Source organism: Callorhinus ursinus, unplaced genomic scaffold (genome assembly GCF_003265705.2).
Source record: "Callorhinus ursinus isolate GAN/ISIS: 27379988/994484 unplaced genomic scaffold, GSC_fseal_2.0 scaffold2, whole genome shotgun sequence".
NCBI lineage: Eukaryota > Metazoa > Chordata > Mammalia > Carnivora > Otariidae > Callorhinus > Callorhinus ursinus.
The window spans coordinates 7,308,751-7,330,604 of NW_027397064.1; the positions used below are offsets into that span (position 1 = coordinate 7,308,751).

Genomic DNA, 21,854 nt, shown 5'->3' on the forward strand with positions numbered 1-21,854 from the left:
AAATCACTACATCGAAACTCTAGCTCCGATCTTTACATCGATTCCATGAAAGCAGATCTGTACGATTATTCAACATCCGGTATATCCTCACGGTCCTCCTGTGTGGAGGCACAGTAACCCTGACGTACTAGTATTATTACTTCCATCTTAACAGATGAAGAGCTTGGGATTAAATCCACAGCAGAGCTGGGAAATGAACCCAGGCAGCCACATGCTCTTAGTCCCCTCGGCTACTGGCATCTATGAGATTAATAGGACTGAACTTACTCTTCGTGAATCCATGCTGGCTGTGGGTACACGGTTTCCTTTCCAAAATGCTCAGAAATCATCTCTTTAGAAACACTTTCTAGAACCTTACACAGGTATAACATCGAGCTCCAAGCTCCACCAGCCTCTCTGGGGAATCTACCTTCTTTTACTCTGGAAAAATTGGAAATATATTTGTTGGCCTTCTGATGGCCCTCCCCATCTCCTTAAGTCCTCAAAAAAAGAAAACACGAACAACATTTGGTCACTAATTTACTATCTTAGTACACGTTCATTCAAGCTACAAATCTTGGACACATTTAGAGCAGGTAGTTTTGGGTTTTTAAAAAATATTTATTTAAGTAATCTCTGCACCCAACGTGGGGCTTGAACTCATGACCCTGAAATCAAGAGTCACACACTCTTCTGACCGAGCCAGTCAGGCGTCCCTGGAGCAGGTAGTTTTTAATTTCCTTTTGAGACTCAGCACCTGTTCCACAGACTCTAAATCCAGGTTTATGGATGAGCTGCATTTGTTTGAAAGTTTTTATGTGCAGAGTGCATTTTCTGGAGAGAGAGGTCTGGTCACATTCTTCAAGGATAGCGCAACCCACGGATCTGTCCTCCTTTTTCTAGGATACAAGCAGGCTCTCAAAGAGGACAGCAGGAAACCAGGAGAGGAGAGTCCTCCCTCCCGGTCAGCACGTCTGGTCGGAGGCTCTGGGACACTGTCACAACTGACCTTCTAGGGAAGGTGGGGAGGGAAGGTCTGCCTGATAGGTCTGTCTCTCTCTCTCTCACACACACGCTCTCTTGGTTTTGGGCTCTACTTGACTTTGTTTCTCGGAGCGCTCTCTGTTCAGGGGCCTCTTGAAAGAGCTCCTCCCTTTCTGTGTCATCAGGAGCGGCTGAGACACACAAGCCAGGGCAGCTTCTCAACGCGGTCTCTTCCAGTGTCCATCCTTCGGATCCTGCACTGTGCTGCTAAGTTTCCCTTCCTCAGGCAGACCTACCTGCCAGGCGCTGGGTGCCCCGTCTCTCCTGCTCTGGCTAACGCGACCTGCTGGGGTTGCTTTACCCACAGTGATTCCATCACCACCGCTTTCTCCTTGGTGAGAATGTAAGTCAAAGCAGCAGCCCTGACTGAGGGCTGATACTGAAACCATCAGCGAGGCCAATCAAGACTGTCAGATACCACGAGTCCCGTTTCCGGCAGTGCTGACATGTCTCTCTCACCTGCTGGCCCGCTGTGTGGCACCGAGCGCCCGCTGGGGCAGGTCCTACCACGTGCTCCCACACCACCGCCACCTCGCCCACAGTGACCGCCCTCAGCTCGTGCCTTGCTTTCCACACAGGATCTCTCCCCGTACCGCCCTCTGGAACAGGCCTGCTGCTTTACGACGGGGCATCCCCTTCCACTATAACCCAAGTAGGAGTCCTATCCCCAAAATGCAGTGACACAAAAGACATCACATTTACTGCTCTGTTATAACCCCGAATTCAATCTATTTTGCTTTGCATGTTGACATAAAAATATCTGAGATCTCATCACCTAAGGCTTCTGATAGCCTCTTTAATAATGGTTTCAGGAAAATAAATCCTTGGGCACCTCTCACACTATTACTTCATTCTCGTTTCATGTGAAACCCTAATGGCCAGGTCCCCAGGTTTTCATCCTGTTTTAAGGGTGTTCATTCACTGTGAGGGACATATTTTACCCAGAGACCAAGGTGTATGCTCATTATCTCAAGGGCTCTTTATCGTCATAAAACTAGAACCCTCATGAGAAAAGTGGCTATTTCTCACTAAAACAGTGTTCATGGTTTCTAAGCAAAGTAGTCCAACAGATTAGTATATTAAATTCTGATTACATTAAAGTAGCAGTAAATATTCACTCATGAGGTCAGACATTTTATATAAGGGAATGTAACATCTAAAAGCTTACTTTCATTGTGAAGAACACTAATAAATATTAACACTTTATATACTGGAAACGGCATAGAACCTGGCAATGCAAAACAAAAATGTGCATGTTGTACAGTGGTATCGTATCATATGTGTATTTAGTTTATACAAACACACAACAGGGAGATAAGGTATACAGGGAAGGGCGGCTACATAATAATTTGGATAGCGCAGATGATTCTGCTCCCTTTCCCCCAAGCATTTGATAAATAAGCTTTGGCACGAGCATGAGGTAGGAGAGCTAAGTCTATTGTTTCCTTGGGCCTGTCCACAATGTGGAAATCTCTGTCCTGATTGTGGTTTTAGTATTTAAAGACATGCCTATTCCAAATTAGCATGGCCCTGAATAGAAGACAACTACTTTGTCCAGCGTTTAACCAGAGAAACTGCTGTAGTATGTTCCAACACAGGAGAAATGCCTAGCAAACAAGTTTGCTAGGTGTACGTGTACCAGTACACCACACCTAATGGGTAATTTAACAGAAAAGTGTGCTTTTGCCCATACTGACCACACTTTTAGATAGAGCTTACAATCTAACTCTTCCACCCTTTTTAATCTGTGACTCCCTTGCATACACCTAAGTCACACGGGCACACATAAAACATATCTTCTCTCCTCCCGCTAGAGGGCAGCCATGTATAGACTTGGAGCTTAGAGGTTCAGGAAAAAAACAGCAAACCAGTTAATCAAACTTACAAGTGTTTTTAGAATTCTATAGTTTTATGTTACCTTGAATGTGGCAAATGCATCTGAAGCTATGTCAAATGTTGACATTTCGACATATCTGAAGAAATCGTAAAATTGTTCTGACCACAAAATGATTTTTGCAAGTGGTTCATGTCTGATGCATTCTCTCAACATTATTCCACAATTTAGAGCTATTTCTGGAGATTCATACCTACAAAAAGAAAAACAAACCATGATTGCTGTTTGAAAATTCCTCTACTAACACTGAACAGTTCAAATTTTTAGAATAGGAAGTTTCAGATGTGTCCTAATTGACCAGAGAAGGTTACAAAAGGCATCTCTCTCAGAGGAGGGTCTGTGCTCAGGTTAATTTACTCTAGAGGGCACACACGTATTAGCTGGTGATCAATAATAAATAAACATTCATAATTTAAGCTAAAATATTTGAGGAGAAGTATTTAGGGTCCGACTTCCAAAAGGGGTTAGATTTACGTGTGGTGCTCTCAAGACTTAGAAAAACCAAAAGCTGAATCAAAAACCATTATGAAACAAAATCGTTTCCCAAATTCATAGTATCTAAACGGGGCTATCAAATATACAGCACTTATACTTCATTGTTTCAATTCAATACTCAAAACAGAACCTTCAAGACTCTTGGCAACATGAACCCTACAAAGTCAAAAGGCCTGATCCTGAGGAGGTCACAGAGTGCTTGTCAAGGAGAGCCTGGAGGACTCTCGGACTCTCGCAGTGGGTGCTGGGGACGCTCCGGCATGTCATGCACACATGGCTTTGTCTTACCTCGGTCAGAAAGGAGCCCCATTTTCCTCTCAGCCATGCTGCCCGCCCCCTTCTGACAGATGCCTAGCCTCGGGGACTGGCCTTGGCCCCTCCACCGCCTCTGGGCCCCTCCACCGCCTCTTGGGCTGCATGCACCGGCTCTGTGTCTTTCCCATGTACCAGCTCCTCAACCCTCCCGCATTCGTTGTTGCATTTCCCAACATTCTACTTGCAAAAGACCTCTTCCTGGCTAAAAGAAACTTCTCTCACAACATAAATTCTACTCCTTAGTGTCCCAACAGTGCCAACCTTTGCATCTCTGTCTTTGAAAAAGGAAAAGAAAAAGCTCTCTCAGTTCTCCTTTTTACCCCCTCGCGAGGACTGTTCCTATTTTTTGCCTGGCTGAGGGCATTTCTCCGTGGCCGCTGGCCTGCTAGTGATCGCCCGGACAATTTCATGGCTCCCACCATGACTCCACAGTTCCCTTACTCAGGTCTGCTCCTGAACTCTAGTTAGGCATTTTCTGTTGCCTTTGGACAACTTCAGTTAAAGGTCTACCATAAGCACTACATATCTAAATTCAAATCTCATCTTCCTCCGCAAAACAGTCCCCTGCTTCCTCATTTCTATAATTTGGCGCCACGATTTTGTTCCAGATACCTGGGTCTAAAACAGGTCTTCCAGAACTTTCTCATCTGAAAATGTAAGTGTTCTGTATCTGTGCTGTCCACTGCGGTAGTTGCTACTAGCCATACGTGGCTACTGAGCACTTGAAATTTGGCTAGCATGACTGAGGGATTGAATTCTAAATGTTATTTAATTTAAATTGATTTAAAACAAAATGATGGAGTGTGTTTAGTAGGTACTGCATTGGACAGAACAGTTTACACTTTCCCCCTTTCAGCACATCCAAACCTTCCCATCTTCGGTGTCACAACTACCCATCCTTTTTAAGACTTCTTTGAAATATTTTAGTTTCATTTCCTTTTCATCCATCCCCACTGTTGCATTAACTCACACCTAGAGAAAGGCAAGAGCTCCCTAACCAGCATCTTTGTTTAAGCTGTGTCTTAACCATTTTACCCAACACACAGGGTATCAATAGCATTTCTAGCTTAGGAGTTCAAAATGATTTCTACTTGCCAATCAAATAAAGACAAACTTCTGGGCTTAATGTCCAGGCTTCTCCTCACGAGATCTGTTCCTACCGTACAACGTCATCTCCCACTCGGCCATCAAGCACTCACTCCGATCATCTCCTTATTGCTGCCCATCACCATGTTCATTCCTGTCCCTGGAACCACTCTCTTTTTCTAACTATGCAAACTCCAAACCCTCTGGAACTCCACTCATTAGTCTCACCTCTTTTATCAACGCTTGCCTCATTGACTAAACATTTTAGCCCCTGAAATCCTACAGTACTAATCTTCTCTAGCAGTGGTATCCCTCTGTCGTACACGGGTTCATCACAGAGCCTCAAGAAGATCCAAATGACTCCTCTCTATCACGTGTGGCCCAGCAACTAGAATGCTGACTGACGCTTTGGTCATGAAAATGTCTGCTCACAAAATGGCTGATCGTACCATTCACCTTCACTGATCTTAATTTAATAAGCAGGAGACTAGAAAGACAAGAGTAAGACAGTTTGGTACAACAAGTTGGGCAGGTTTTGATGGTGGTTTGTCAAGCTTGTCTTAAATGATTAAGCCATAAACCACTGAGTTCAGGGCAAACAGTTATACTGTACAACCTGTCAGCACTAGAGTGGAAAACACATTAACATTCAAGTCACCAGAGAAAAAACTACTCTCTCCAGATGCAGTCGAGCACTAGCAACTAGATTATGTTCAAATGCACACGGACACCAGCAGCGTAAGTCCCCCTGATGTCTAACAACAAAGTACTTCCAGCTTATGCAGGTGGTCACGTTGTATGCGAGCAGTCTAAACTCATGAACTAAGGTACAGAAATCTTAAAAGGTAGTTCACAAGGCTCCTTGAAGAAATGGCTGTTTCCAGGTCTGGGGTAGGAACCCGTACAAAATGAGCAAGGGACATCTTGTGCCAGAAAGCAGGGAAGCTATCAAAGACTAATGGGGTCTTGCCATAAGAACATGGGCACCAACTTGAAGGAGCTTCCCAATGGCCCAATGATGACACAATGTGGATATAAAAATCTGGACATAATGACTGCAATGGACTGAAACACATCATATATGTTTTAACCCCCCTCCCCGCCACCCCCTGGCTGGAGTTCATAAAGACTTGCTCACCAATTTAAAAGAACAGAAGACAAAGGAACACACTAAATGAAACCACAGGGATGCAAAATCCAAAATATGTGATTTTTCTACAGAACAAATGAGCCAGTTGCTTCAACAAGTAAATGGTAGTAAAAAAAAAAAAAAAGAAAAAAAAAGAAGGCATAAGAGTCATATGAACCAAATTCAGTTTGTGGACCTTGCTTGGAACTGGATTTAAACAAACGAACTGAAAAATGGCATTCTGTGTGTGAAAGTCTGGGGCATCTGAACACTGAGTGTAAGATAACATTGGGTTTGCAAATGGTTATCATGACTACAGTAAAAAACAAACCCTCGGATGTACTATGTACTAAATCCTAGGGATGCATACTAAAGCACTGTTGTGTGTGAGGAGGGGAAAGGAGGGGGCAAGGGCAATGAAGTACGAGTGACAGAAGGTCAGCGATGGTCAGAGCTGGGGAAGGGGTAGGAAAAGGCTGGTTATCTTCTTCCCTCCAGCTTTCTGTACACTTTCCACTCTAAGGGCTAAAAAAGGATGGGGAGACCAACACCAGCTGCGTTTCCATTTCTCCTCCTCTCTTCCCTCACTGAGTTTTCTGCTCTGGCCCGCTCACGTGAGAGCTCTCAATTCTTCTTGAAGTTGTACCTTAAAATTCTGAATTCGCATGATGTTTAACAACGTCTATATCATACCTCTGGCTACTTTCAAGTGAAAATGTAGGCAAACTAATTTATGGATTTTAATAACCACTGCTTTCTATGGAAAAGGAAATACTCTGTTTAAAAATACACAAAGGCATCTGGAAGGTGCTCTAAGACCACCAAAATTTCAAACTACTCACTACATGTTTACACACGCAACTCTGGATTGGTAACAACAAAATATTAGATGCCAAAAGTTCTGTATGGCAACATCTGAAGAAGCAACATAGATATTTAGAAATAGAAGGAAACAGAATGCTGGCATCAAACACATGCACTGACTCATGCTTTGTCTAAACAAGTTTGAACTTGGGGGAAGTGTTAAACCACAGAGATATGAATCAGAGGGAGGCAAGCTATAAAGCGAGGGGTAGGAGAGCAAGCCGATTCACGCCAACAGTCATGCCAGTAAAATGCCTGTCCGCCAATTTAATAGAACAGCACCAATGCTGGGACAAACAGATGCACACCAGACCCAGAGTTGGCAAACAGGTCTTGTGTGAAACTACAGGGGGTGACCTTGCCAAGCAGGGAGGCTCACTATTGAGGGAGAAGAGGATTTGTTTTCAAGTTTTTTTAGTTTTTAGGCTTTTTTGGTTTTGGTTTGTTTTTCAATACTAACAAACTACCATAAATGCCTGCTTATTAGTCCAGCTGTTAACTCCAGGAAGATGCACTAAGTGGGTGAGTCAGCAGACACACACAGGTAAAAAGCAAAGGGCAGACTTCATAAACAACACGTTCTTTGTTGATGGAACACAGGTAAAATATACAGCACCCCAGCTCCACTTCCTAGGCAGCTTCTACTGCCTCAACAGGGTGCATATCTGTCCAAAGAAGATGTCTCTAAACACAGCATTTAACTGATAGTTCATATAAACTTTTAAAATCTGGAGACCAGAAGTAAGATCACAGAAGACTTTTTTTTCCTTCAGTTGTACAGGATTTGAGAATTTAAGGGCTCACGATTCACCCACTTTTAAACTCCCATATGGGTATCTTCAAATGCAATTTACCTCACTGGCTGAATTTTAAGGAGGGAAATGTGTTTAAGATTAGTTTGGAAAAATTAGCTGACTAAACTATAGAGAAAATACTTTCCCACATTTACCATTCTGCCTTTATCCAAGACCATCTTTCCTTTTTATTTTTCAACTGAGAATATAAATTTTGTTACATTGTACATACCCTTTCAATAACATGAACAAAATATTCTGTTGAGTGCAGATGTATTCAACAGTAGGAGTTCTTGTACCAATTTGTCTTCTGAGAATATTGTTGAAAATTTGAGCCACGTCTTTTTTGCCCTATTAGGAATACAATCATTAAAATGTTTACCCAACTAACCACCAAAAAGCCCATCCACCCTCCCAAGTAAACTCAAATTAAGGCATTGCATATTTGTAATTATGACTGAATATCTGACTTTAAAATGTTCAGATATTAAATTTTCTTATTTATTTATAATTCCAAATTCTAAGTTTTAATAGTATACTATTTTTAATATGAGCAGTATGTTCACAAAGTGAAACCTTACTATATTGGTTGAAATTATATTTTCAACCATTTCTAACCCTTAGAATCATGTGGACTCAGATATGAAAAATAAAACCTTGCTATATGCTTACAATGTTCAGGGATCCGATTTCCACCCATATGGAACAAGCAGCTTCAAATAAAATGCTCGTGTTGTAAACAATATATATGATTTCCTTTTATAGTGATGGAAGGAAGAGAAGCTGCATTCTGCTGGTATAATAAAACTAAAAGAATCCTGTAAGCAGCTGCGCTTTCATGGCAAGTAGACATATCCCCCTATTAAGCTAGGTCTACTTCAGAGAGATTTTATATAGATTAATAATGAAGGCTCTAAGTACCACATGATGTAGCAGTTCAGAGATCAGAATTATACAACTGTACTTTACTAAATAGAAGGACTTTACTGCTATACAGCGAACCTTATAATCAGAAAACTGCACAAGAAATTAATAAATGGAAAACAAACCCACGAGATTTTTCAGAATGGCCACCTGGTGTGAGGCTGACAAGCCTGCAGGAGAGTGAAATGCTACTTTCCAGCGCCTGAGATCATCCCGGGGCCTGTGCTAGGTCAGGAGTAGCAATGGCAATCTCTAAGAACACATCTCAATGGCGCACACTGCTCTTAAATTTAAGTCTCAAATGAATATTCAATTCAGTGTCCAGGTCGGGGAATGAGATGGGTGGACAAAGCAGAAGGAACTGGATGTTCCAGCGCATTCCCAACTTCACAGAGGAAAGAGAAATTGCTGTTGGTGGAATTTGGTATACTATTAAAAATAAATCATCTATATAAATGGAAATATCATTTTTATATCTGTTCTACAGGATAGAAGTAAACTTTTATTATCCTTTATCAATATTATATTCAAGTTAACCTATGAACCACACCCTCCCATCGCTCTCCAACACTGAGTCTGACTGTCCGTCTGCCATTCTCTCCTCTGATTTTTCGAGCACCTGTGTAGACATCTAACTGATCACTCAGGACCATAAACACTGGGCTTAAAACAAAGCACACCCATGACAAAGACTCAGAGGAACCTGCTCATAACCATGCCAGGGCCCTTCATTACCATATATACTTCTCAGACTACCTTTCAGACTGGTATCAAGGACCATTATTCTCACTGTTAAATTCACTAAATATCTAACATGGCACGATTCAGCTGTATAAGCTTGGGCAGTAATATCAAATGCCTACCAGGGCCAGGCAGGAGACACAGCTGGGTAAAGCAGGCCCTGAGACAGAAAAGCAAGCTGCTGTCTGCAGCACACCCCAGTGTGCCATGGGGTGGTATGTGCTCTGTTCCAGCTGAGGGGCCATGTAGGCCTACAGGCTCCATGTGGCCAGCGTCAAAATTTTCAAGGGAAGCCAGAAATTCAAAACTGCGTATAAAGTCTCCTGCTATTTAACTGTTACCCTAATTTAAACATCTAAAAGCAGTGCCCAACAAACAGAACATATGATCTCTGCTGTAATGAGTTCTTAGCAGGTTAAAAAAAAAACAAAAAACAAAAAAAACAAACCAAAACACAACTGGATATCCCCTAAGATCTCCCTACCTCTAACATTCTATGGTCTTCTTTAGATTGTTGACTCCTTGAGAATCCAAGGCCAGTGAATTATGTAAAAGAGCAGCTACTTATTAAATATAATGTAAACAAAAGGGCACAACGAATACCGAAGAAACTTCATATGCAGCGTGGTGAAAGAGGAGGCGACCTGGCTGAAGCCTGAGGTGGCCCTGAGCTCCTGCCCGGCTCCGCTAATTAGGCAGGCAGCCTGGGCACGCCTGCAGGTCAGTGACCCCTGAGCCAAGACCCTGACAGGAATCTTAGAGGATCTTTCGGAGGGGAGAACACAAGGCCATGAAGAAGGTACCGTTTTTGAAAAGTAAGAAATTGATTCCTTACCTCAAAGTCAATGAGCTGTAAATCAGCCACCAGGGTGCTCAGGAGCCCGCTGTTATACAGTTCTTGGGCAAGCTGCGCCACTGCTTCGGTCTGTGGCTCTTTTTCGTTCGTGCCATATAGGATTTCTTTCATGGCAACCAGATTTTTGGAAACTTCTTCTGTGGCCTGATTTTGGGGGAGAGGAGAAAAACTCCTTTAAAAAAACATGTATGACATGGGTCCATTTGTTACATACCTTCTCTCTCGATTATATACCCACAGAGTGCCATAAAAGACACAAGGTGGGCAAGACCCGTCGAGGCCCTGGGGAGCCGAGCACGCGCGAGTAAGTGTGTGTGAGGACTGACACACGCGTTCCAGGGGGAAGGCCAGCAGATTCACAACATGTGCGCTCGAATGCTGAAAACTAGTGTTATTATGGTAGAAACAGAACAGGCAGAGTAGGTTCGAGTCCGCCTCCCATGGGAGGGAAACGACATGGAAGAAGCCCCCAAGCTGACCCCGAGAACGGAGAGCCACGGATGAGCAAGGATGAGGGAAAAGGGGACTGAGGGAAAGGAATGGCATGACGTGGGGATGAAGGAGGGCGAGAAGCACAGAGTCATTCTGAGGAAAGGTGTGGAGGGAATAAGGGAATGACAGCAGAAGGTGGCTTTGAAGGCCAAGCTAAAATGTTAGCAATAATCAATCACCGGAGAGCCTCCACTTCTGGCTAAGATAGAGGAACAAGAGACAGATTTACCTTCCCCCATGAAAAAGATGACAAAAGAGGAGAAATTATATGAAACAATACATTTTATTTATTTATATATTTTTAAATGATTTTATTTATTTATTTGACAGACAGAGACAGCAAGAGAGGGAACACAAGTAGGGGGAGTGGGAGAGGGAGAGCAGGCTTCCCGCTGAGCAGGGAGCCCGATGTGGGACTCGATCCCAGGACCCTGGGATCATGACCTGAGCCGAAGGCAGACGCTTAATGACTGAGCCACCCAGGTGCCCGAAACAAATTTTAAACACTGAACTTCAGCCAGCACAGGACGGTGACCCCTGCAAGAAGGGGAAGAAATGAAGTGAAACTCACAAACGCCCCAGTGTCCTGCCTGGAGAAGGGTTTCTAGGCCCCAGAGTGGGGGGGGGGGGTCTCCAGGAGTTGAGAAGACAGAGCTGGGAATCCGCAGGGCAGAGTACCAGAGAGGAGAGAGGTGTGCAAAGACACACTGCTTCTTCAGCGGAGTACTGATAAGCCTGTGCACGTGAGGAACACACCCACAGTCTGGGAGCAGCCTGCCCATCTCTTGGCTTCTCCAGAAAACCTCCTCTCAGCTTCTTCAACTATTCTTTTATGAAAGGTAAGGCTAATGTTGCAATCCCATCTAGGATGGAATGATGCAGAAGACACTAGACCACGACTTCCCCATAAACGTCACAAATGGTAATGTAGCCTGAGGCTACCATTAAGAATTTCTGCGATTAAATTATAAAATTCACTTGAAGTCAGGTCTTTGAGTGACACTGCATGCAATGAAGGCCTTACCTCTTCTCACTATTTAATTGAACCTCATTAACAGCCCATCCTTCAACACTGTGGACCTATTTCTGGACTCTGAAGGACATCCAACATACCAGCTATCACTCTCATATCTGCGTTATCTGCAAATCTGATAGATACGTATACCTCCCACAGCCTCAATCATTAACCAAAACACCGAAAAGGAAGTAATTCTGAACGGAACCTACCATTATTATGCCTTTGAATCATCATGCTCTTTTCATTAACCATCTACCAATAATCTTTGGCATGGTCTCTCAGCCACTTACATATAAACGTATTTCCAAATCATGTTCAAAAGGCTTTTTGTGAAATACTTGGATAAAATAACATTTGACCCTTGAACAACAAGGGTCTGAACTGCTAGTCTGCTTATACACGCATTTTTTACAGGACAGTACTAGAAATGTATTTGCTCTTCCTTATGATTCTCTTAACGACATTTTCTTTCCTCTAGTTGACTTTAAGAATACAGCATACGGTACATGTAACATACAAAATATGGTAACTCTTGATGTTATCAGCAAGGCTTACGGTCAGCCATAGGCTGCTAGTAGTTAAATTCTGCGGGAGTCAAAAGTTTTATGTGGATTTTTGACTGTGTGGGGGGTTAGCACCCCTTGACCCCCTAACCCCCGTGTTGTTCGAGGGTCAGCTGGTTACTATTTCTTCCACATTTCCTGAATATAAGACAATGAAATTAAGTTAATTTGGTATGACCTTTTTCCTAAGCCTATGCTGATTTTTACTGACTACTTTCTTTTCTAAATGTTCAAGATCATCCTACTAATCCTATGCAGAACTTCTTCAGTATCAGTGGTCCGCAGAATCTTTACCTTCTCCGGTCAGCTGTCACTGCCCTATTCTGTGAATGCCTTAGACTTCTGACAGCAGCTCATCATCCCAAATACCAAGTTTAAGTTCCCCAAAATGTACTTTTTGGGGGCCAGCAGATAAAATCATTTATCAAGAGAAAATGCTCTCTTAAAAGCTAATTACATGTGTTACTTCTGTAATTTCATTTTATTAATCTTTATTCTTAAGACGATTTTTTCTGACAGGGAAGAGCCTGGCATTTAATGCAGTTCCTGAGTTTATTATCTGTTGATTTTATACTAGTGACCCTAAGTAGTAGGCCTCAGTCCCCTGTGCGTCTCTGGCTAGATCACCATTTTGAGGCTCTTGGCAACCTTTCATATGCCTCAGCTTAAATATGTTTTTCTTTGAAATCATGATATGATTTTAGATTTGAATTCAGACCATACTCTATGCTCTCTCTGACAGCAAAAGATGAATAAGAAGGGAGGGGGGTGATAGCTAAAAGGTATGAGGTTTCTTTTTGAAGTGATGAAATGTTCTAAAATTGACTGTGGTTATGGTTGCACGTTATCTGTGAATAAACTAAAAACCACTGAAATGTACGCTTTGGGTGAATTGTGTGAGTTATCTCAATAAAGCTATTAAAAAAATACAACAACAGGGAAGAGAGAAGCAAGGGAATAGAAAGCAACTTACGGTATTTCTCAGATGAAAGGCAACCCGGACCCACATGTAAAGCCCTCTTCTTCCCTCTCAGAAGAAGACACTGTCACCTATATTATGGGTTGGAGGGCGGACACCGATGGCATTCCCATATCTGCTAACCACTGTACTCGTCTGCTTATGTGGATACTTCTGGATTCCATTCACCCCCTGGCTTTCTGAGGAACTCATTCGTCTGTTTTCTCACCTCCTTATCATACAGCCAACTCCCTCTCACTTGATTTTTCCTTCCAATCAGTTTTAAATATGATCAAGACTCCCATTAACAAAATCAAATAAGCTCTCCCTTGGCTAACCCCATAGCCCCCTCCCAGCTATTGCCCACCTGTAAACAAACCTCTAAAAAGCATCCACCTGTGTGTGCTATAGTCCACATCTCCTTCCTGGTCCCTCCCAGCCCCATCCCATGGGGCTTCTCCACCTAGCACTTTACAGCCTTTACCCAGTCACCAAAGACCTGCCTGCCAGGAAATACAATTCTCTGTCTTTAGTACATGTTAGCTCTTGGCAGCATCCGAAGGTGTTGATTACACCCTTCTTTCAAAAACCACTCCTCCCTTGTCCTCTGTGACTCACCACCACCCTAATTTTTCCTGCCTGTCTCCTTGGTTGCTCCTTTGGCCTCCTTCTTGGCTCATCCCTCTTGACGCGGCCATTTAAATATTGGGAATTCCTCAAGGCAGGGTACAAGGCCTATTCTTCTCATTCTATCATCTTTACCAAAGTGATGCCATCCACACCCACAGCTTTAATTAACACCTCAATGCAGATACCTCACAGATTCCTATCTCTAATCCAGTTCTCTTACTAGTACATTCAGCAGCCTATTTGAAATGTCTCCACTTGAATGTCTCAAGGTACCTCAAACCTAATGCAACTGAAAACAGAACTCATGATCTTGCCCTAATGCCTGACATTCTTCCCTTGTTCTCTAGTTCAGGGAATGATACCACTACTGATGCTCTTATGCATGCTGGAAACTCAGAAGCCATCCTCAACTCTTCCCTCTTTCTCACCCCACCCCAATATCTAATTCATCACCATGTCTCCCAAATCCACCCATTTATCCCCATACCCCCCAACCCCGCACCCCCAACAGAGTCTGCAATCCGAGTCCACACAATTCTTGCCTGGACTACTCTAAGTAGCCCACTGACTGATTTCCTTGAATTCCCTATAACCCATTCTCCACATCACAACTAGAATGATCCTTTTTCTTTTTCTTTTTTTTAAAGATTTTATTTATTTATTTGAGAGAGAGAGAATGAGAGATAGAGAGCATGAGAGGGAAGAGGGTCAGAGGGAGAAGCAGACTCCCTGCGAGCAGGGAGCCCGATGCGGGACTCGATCCCGGGACTCCAGGATCATGACCTGAGCCGAAGGCAGTCGCCTAACCGAGCCACCCAGGCGCCCAGAATGATCCTTTCTTAATACAAATACGATTGTCATGACTTCTGCTTCAAAAATGTTCCAATTACCTATTGCTCTTGGGATGGAGAAAATTTCTTAGCATGGCCCCTAAGACCCTGCATGGTCTGACCCTCCCTGTCTAACCTTACTCTGCACTACAGTTCCTCCCCCACCATCTCTATGCCACTCCTCTGGTCCCACTGGTATCCTTTCAGGATCCCCGCACATGTGGCCTCCCAGGCCCACGCCCTGCCCCCACCTCTTGGCCAACTCACATTCTTCCTTCATCTCTCAGCTCAATGATCACTTCCTCAGAGGAGTCTTTTCTCGTTAAATTCACCACCACCACATGCTTCTTTTCTCACAGTTGTATGTAATTCTGCTTTTCCTTGTGATTTCTAATTAATGTGTTCCCTTCTCCATCAGCGGCCCAGCGCTGGCAGGTGCACCATACATGCTTGATGAATGGTTGAAAATCAGTAATCTTGAGCACCAGGATATAAAAAAAAAAAAAATCCAGACAAAAACTGGATGTAGGAAAATGTGATGTTACCACGCCATGAAGGCAAGGAATTCCTAAAAAACGCAGTGCATTCAAGAAAGGCAATCTACCTGACAGAGCTACAGGAGTGAGCAATGAACACAAATCCCTGTGTTCTCACAGCGAACAGTCTGGAAGAAGACACCCCAAACTGAGCATAGTCTGCCTATGGGGACAGGGAAGAAGAATACTTTCACTTTTCACTTCCTCTACTTCAGAACTGTATGTTTTACAATTTACATTTTACTTTTACATCCAAGCTTAGTTGCCATCTACAGAGGATAATCAGCAGCATGATATAAAAAAAACTAAAACTCATCAACCTTATTATTTATTAGCAGTCCTGATACATGAGAGAGATTAAGTTCATATTTCAACTGATGACTTATAATTTTATGCATATTTCAACTATTTGTGTGATTTCTGTTCCCCATTATATGGATAATTACAAGTTGATTAAACAAAACCTTAAAAAAAAAAAAAAAAGATGTCCAAATTTTCCTAAAAGATGATCAGAAAACCTTGGGCACCTGGGTGGCTCAGTCGGTTAAGTGTCTGCCTTCGTCCCAGGTCATGATCCCAGGGTCCTGGGATCGAGTCCCACACTGGGCTCCCTGCTCAGTGGGGAGTCTGCTTCTCCCTCTACCCCTCCCCCCTGCTTGTGCTCTCACTCTCTCTCTCAAGTAAATAAATAAAATCTTAAAAAAAAAAAAAATGCTCAGAAAACCTTAAGTATTTCACCAGAAAAGGTGATGTGGCAAGTGTTTACTGAATGAAGATAGCAGACAGAATAAACTTGTCTGTTCTTGTGCAGGTTTGGCTTGGCGCCTTTATCGGCATTCGCATCTGGGAGCCTGCCGAGTGCCCCATCTCTGGCCTGCTGGCATTAAGTCAACATGCTCTCTGCCTCTCTGACCACATCCTCCTTATTGCACCTCCCTGTCTGTCCCTTCACACCTACCAAGTAAGCGAGTCACACTTCCTGCTTCTCCAAGCACTATACCCTTTCAGGCTGCTGAGACCATCGTGTCCCCTAATCCACGGGGCTCCTTAATGACCATGTCACCTGTCCCACTAAGACTGCACGTTTCAGTGCTGTGCATGCCCACAGCGACGGATCTCTTGTTCCCCTAAATAATGTTGGATGTCCTTCACTGAAACTTTCTCTACTTCAGCTTCCAGGGTTCTGAACATTGTAGAGAAAGTGCCGGAAACCTGCGTACACTTAGTCTGCTAACATTCGTGATGTTCGACCACCTTCACTCCAGTCAGAAACATTTCTTCAAACTGCATTATTTCCAACCAGTAACGCCTAGGAGCAGATGCTTCAAAATTGCTCCATTTTCCTCAAGAGACTGCAGTGTCTCTCTCTCTCTCTGCTCCCTATCTGAACATCTTGCTTCACTCTTTCCATGTTGAGATAAGACTTCATAATGAAAACACCTTCACCTTCTCCATCCATCTTGATGTACTTCTGCCATCCTCCCTCCCAACCCTGGACACACACCAGAATCACTTGGGGGACTTTTAAAAAAGATGCCCAATCCCCTCAAGAGACTTATTAATGACAAAAGGAAAAAGAGTACTTTCACATGCAGACACCACCATAACCATGTGACAGAAGTAAGTGAATGGTAACGGGACCATTGACCTCACATGCCTCCTGGCACCGCCAAGGGTACAGCATTACTTCTGTGATTTTCTTGCCAAAAAGGCATCACCTGCATTGAATCATGAGGCAACATCAGCCAAACCCAAACTAAGGAACAGTCTACAAAACAACTGGCCAGTACTCTTCAAAAGTGTCAAGGCCATGGGAGTCACTGGAAGACTGGGACACTGTTCCAGTTAAGGAGATGTGACAACTAAATGCAACGTATCATCCTGAACTGGATCCTGGGCCAGAAAAAGGACATGAGTAGAAGAACTGATGAAATCTGAGAAAGACCGAGGGATTAGTTAATATTATCATATAAATGTCAGTTTCCTGATTCTGATCATTAGACTGGTTATGAAAAATGTTAACATTTGGGGAAGCTGGGAGAAAAGTACTCTTTCTGCAATCATTTTTTAAGTCTAAAAAGCTCACCTACTCTCTTATTTTGCTTTTTCTTCACAGGTGAGAGGCATCCCTCCTGAGTTCCTAGGCTGATGGCTCTATGTATGTGTGCTGGAGAAAGGGCCCCTTGCCTCCAGTCCGCCATGTGCAATTTTGCTAGTTGCGTGGCCTCGTGGAAGGTGCAGATTCCATACCTTAAGATCTCAAATTCCAAATAAAGGCTCTTCCAATTCTCTACTGCCCCATCCTCTCTCCTCACTCTCTCGCCCTGACATCTTTGTCTCTCCTCAAGCGACCCTGAGTGCTTACACTACTCCTCTCCACCCTCGGAGCCCCCACACCCAAAGCCTTCCCTCACTTCCCCTGCTCTCCTCCTCTGATGCCATAGCAGTTGTTACCCTGTTTCAGTCCCCGGCCTTGTAGGGTCAGACCACCTCATCTCTACCTCTCATTTCCCTAACTTATTACAGGGCTTTGGAAAAGGCCTGCTTACACTTTTTTATTCCCTCCCTGCTCCAATGTCTATGATGGTGACTTGCACATGGTCTGACTTCATGATTTTGTTAATGGACTCAACTGTCTAAGACATTTCAGTCTGTTGAACATGGTGTTGTTCTGGGACACCGATGCTACCCTTGGGCGGCCAGTGAGCATCATATTAAGTTTCAGGGGCACACACTACTAAGAGCAGCCAACTGTTTTACAAATACATGGTCATGAAGAGAAGCACGTGAAAGAATTAGCCCCCTCATGACCAGCCACTCACTTGACTGGAAAACGATGTGGATCATGCCTCACTAATCATGCTGCTGTGGATCATGCTGTTGCCCTGTCTAGGTAAGAAGCACAGAAGTTCTTAGTTTTCTTGAGGCTTTCTGGGCCACACACAGTGGGAATTTGGGGGTACCCAGTGGTGCAGAGTCACAGAGAAAAGAATCTGGGGCTTGACAGAGCTTCTCAGGGTCAAGGCTCCAGTTGAGAAGTGCTGTTGCTACTGCCGGGGGAGGGGGGGAGCAGGCATATTATTAATCCTCTGCCAGAAGCCTCACTGACTTCCACATACAACTGACTGGTAACAAACTTTATTTTTAATTAATATCTCCAAGAGATATTTTTAAATTAAACGATTTAAGTTACAGGATCCACTTAAGTAGTGACCAGTATTCCAAAGTTCACATCTCACACTCACTTCACTAGTAGCAGTATCAGAACTGTATCACTTTTCCTCCCAGGGGAAGACATAGGAACTGCTTCAAATTTTTAAGTGTAGTATCCATATAATAACTTCTCCAATTAGAACTAAGGCTGGGAGTCTTTCCACTGCCTGTTTTCCCATTAAAAAATATAGCAAAGTGGGAAATTAAGAAATTAGTAAGCCAAACACTAGTAAAAATGGCCTATATCAAGACCTCCAAAAACTCAGAAGGTTTTGTGTTAAATCTCTAGCCTTAAGCCCAATGTTCCCACAGTACCCATCACTGTACTATTTTACCATCATTAGTGGTAACCACTGAGACACAAAGCAGGGATGTGAAAAAATTTTAGAAGACAAAAGGAGATACTCACTTACCCACTAGTGCTTCTAGACCGTATGCCTGACGTGCTCATAGCCATTTCACCCACTCCTCCTCTGGACCCCACAAGGCCCAACTATCAGCAGATCTCAAAGCGGCTTCATAGTAGGAGTGAAAGGTGACAAGGTGGCTACTCACAGGTGCAGGCACGGGGTTGTGGGGTTTTCAGAAAACTGGGTCTGCCCACTCTCTTACCCTCAATTTTTAATAAAGTTAACTAGGTAAGCCTAACTCTAAATATAAAGCACATTTAAAGATAAACACAGCAAAAATACTATGTTTAAAGTATAGATAGGCCTGACTTAGAAATTAAAAGGCAAAAAAACCCTTTAAGAAAAGATATTCTGCTTCACAATAATAATTAAGTTAAAATGGTACAATATTTTTTCCCTCCTGCCAGAGTTGTAAAGCCTTCAAAAACAAGTCTGGTGGGTGAAAAATAAATTGGTACAACACACTGGATGGCAATTTGGCAAAATGTATCAAAAAGCTTTAAAAGGTGTAATCTCTATAATAATCACACATTAGAAATAGATAATTACACAAAGATATAAGTATAAGCAGTGTGATTTATAATAGCAAAGAATTAGATGAAAAGTTATCCCATTGAACTGGTTAAATTATAACATACCCGTAAAATGGAAGACCATGGCAAGCTTTAAAGATAATTAAGTAGATCTATACTGACGTGCAAAGATGTTAACATTAAAACTGAAAGATAAACCAGGTTACAGAATAATATGCTCCCACACGCACTACTTATTTGCCCGGGAGGGAGAGGGCGGGGGGACATATGAGTGAGAATCTGTACAGATATCCTACCATGTCAACAGGAGTCATCTCATGCGGTCGTGGAAGGAGGAGGAGCTTTAAATATAAAGAGATTGTACATATATCAGTCACAACCATTAGGCATAACGGAAGGAACACAGCTCTCTCATACACCAAGCCAGACGCCTCGCACCCCCTTGTTACCTACGGAGTGCTCAGGAAAAGAGAGAGAAGTTGCAGATGTCAGCCTCCTCTCCCCCCCCCCCCCACCAAATGACTTCAAATGAACAGGGCTTTGGCAAACAGATGCTGAAGTAAGGAGAAAGATCTGATGACTAAGGTTGTGAGCCAGGAACTTATAAAGGCAACATTTCTTTCTTTTTTAAAAAGATTTTATTTTTAAGTAATCTCTACACTAAACATGGGGCTCAAACCAGAGATCAAGAGCCGCATGCTCTCCTGACCGAGCCAGCCAGGGGCCCAAGGAAACACTTCTTAAATCCGTCAGTCAGGAGGAGAGAGACCGTTTTCTCAGAGAAAATGAATTATGAATTGAAATGTTAGATTTAGAGCCACGCTGCAACATGGAATCAGAGCATCTTAAATGTTGAAAGGAACATCAGAGGTCATACAAATAAGTGGGTTTTTAAAAAAGATTTGTTTATCTGAGAGAGAGCATGCGTGAGTGGCAGGGGGCGGGAGGGGAGAGGGAGAGAGAGAGGGAGAAGGAGAGAGTCTTGAGTAGACTCTCTGCGGAGCCCAACACAGGGCTCAATCTCACGACTCTGAGCTCTAGACCTGAGCTGAAACAAGAGTCAGGCACTTAACCAACTGTGCCACCCAGACGCCCCAAGTGGTTTTTAAAATCCTTTTGGGGCCACTGCCTGCTCCCTACTGTCCATCACCACTTTTCAAAATAAAAATCTTATGTAGAATCCCAACATACAAAGGAGGATAAAGTAAAACTAAAAAAACGGACAAAGGAAGAAGGAGCACCTGAAACCATGGTCAGCTTCTCTATCTAGAGCACACCTTTGGAACACTAAGTTTAAAAGCAAAAAAACACATACACAAACACACACTTTCCCTAGCCCCCATTTCTAACCAAAGTAAGAATCCCTGCTTTAATCTATTTCATCAGAAATATCAAAGTTTCTCTAGATAAGTAGGTAGCAAGCTTTTTGTGGGTCATATAGTGTCCGTCACAACTACTCAACTCCGCCACTGCAGCAGGAAAAAGCAGCCACAGACCACAGTCAATGAACGGGCATGGCTGTGTTCCAATAAAACTTTATTTATTAAACCAGGTAATGGGCTGTCCTGGGCCGCAGTTTATTGACTCATGCACTGGAAAATATCTGGTGGGTAGAAAACAGGCCAGAGGGTATGTGACCCTAGAGTTTGTATACAACTATCAAATCCTCTCAATTCTCCCTCAGAAATCTAGTCTCATCTCTTGCTTTTTCTCATCCTTTAGTTTTCCCTGTCACCAGAGTTCTCTCACGAAGTTCATCTTCTGCCATTATGTCCATCTTCTCCAACACACTTCCAATCTCACCTCATCTTTGACGTGAAACATTGCTAGGGGGAACGAAAAGTGGTACAGCAACTCTGGAACAGAGTTTGGTGGTTTCTTGCAAACTAAACATGCGGTTACCTTATGATCCAAGAATTGTACTCTTGGGCATTTATCCCAGAGGAATGAAAACTTACGTTCATACAAAAGCTGTACAAAAATGTCCACAGTTTTATTTGGAATAGCCAAAAACTGGAAGCAGTCTAGATGTCCTTCAATGGGTGACTGATTAAACACACTGGGGTACATCCACAGAACGGACTAGTAAAACTCAGCAATCAAAAGGAATTATCACTACTCACAACTACTTGCATTGATCTTGTGGGAATTCAGCTGAGTGAAAAAAAGCCAGTCTCAAAAGGTTATACACTGTACAGTTCTATTTATAAAATATTCTTGAAATAGCAAAATTATTTGTGGTTGCCAGCAAGGGTTAGGGAAAGGGGGAGAGGAGATGGGTGTGGCTATAAGGGGAGAGCAAGGGGGGCCTTGCGGTGATGGAACAGTTCTGTGTCTTGAGTGTGGTGGTGGTTACAAAGAAACCACACAGCTACACACACGCGTGCGTGCGCATGCACACACACATAAAACTCATGAAATGTGAACAAGGCCTGTGGACCGTATCAATGTCAATTTCCTGGTCTTGATATTGGACATAGTTATGTGCCATTTTACCACTGGGGGGAACTGGGGGAAAGGTACAAGGGCTCTCCCTGTGTACTTCTTGGA

At 43.2% G+C, this 21,854-nt stretch overlaps 1 protein-coding gene across 3 annotated transcripts in view; it reads right to left on the bottom strand.

Annotated features, from left to right (window-relative positions):
• CAB39 (calcium binding protein 39) overlaps positions 1 to 21,854 on the bottom strand; it is a 90,084-nt gene that overhangs the window by 14,710 nt on the left and 53,520 nt on the right. For all 3 annotated transcript variants that reach the window (XM_025889862.2, XM_025889871.1, XM_073877448.1), the window contains exons 3-5: positions 10,101 to 10,265; positions 7,833 to 7,951; positions 2,942 to 3,110 (exon numbers count right to left, since the gene is read on the bottom strand). In XM_025889862.2, the coding sequence (XP_025745647.1) occupies positions 2,942 to 3,110; positions 7,833 to 7,951; positions 10,101 to 10,265 (453 nt within the window). The remainder of the gene's footprint in view (positions 1 to 2,941; positions 3,111 to 7,832; positions 7,952 to 10,100; positions 10,266 to 21,854) is intronic.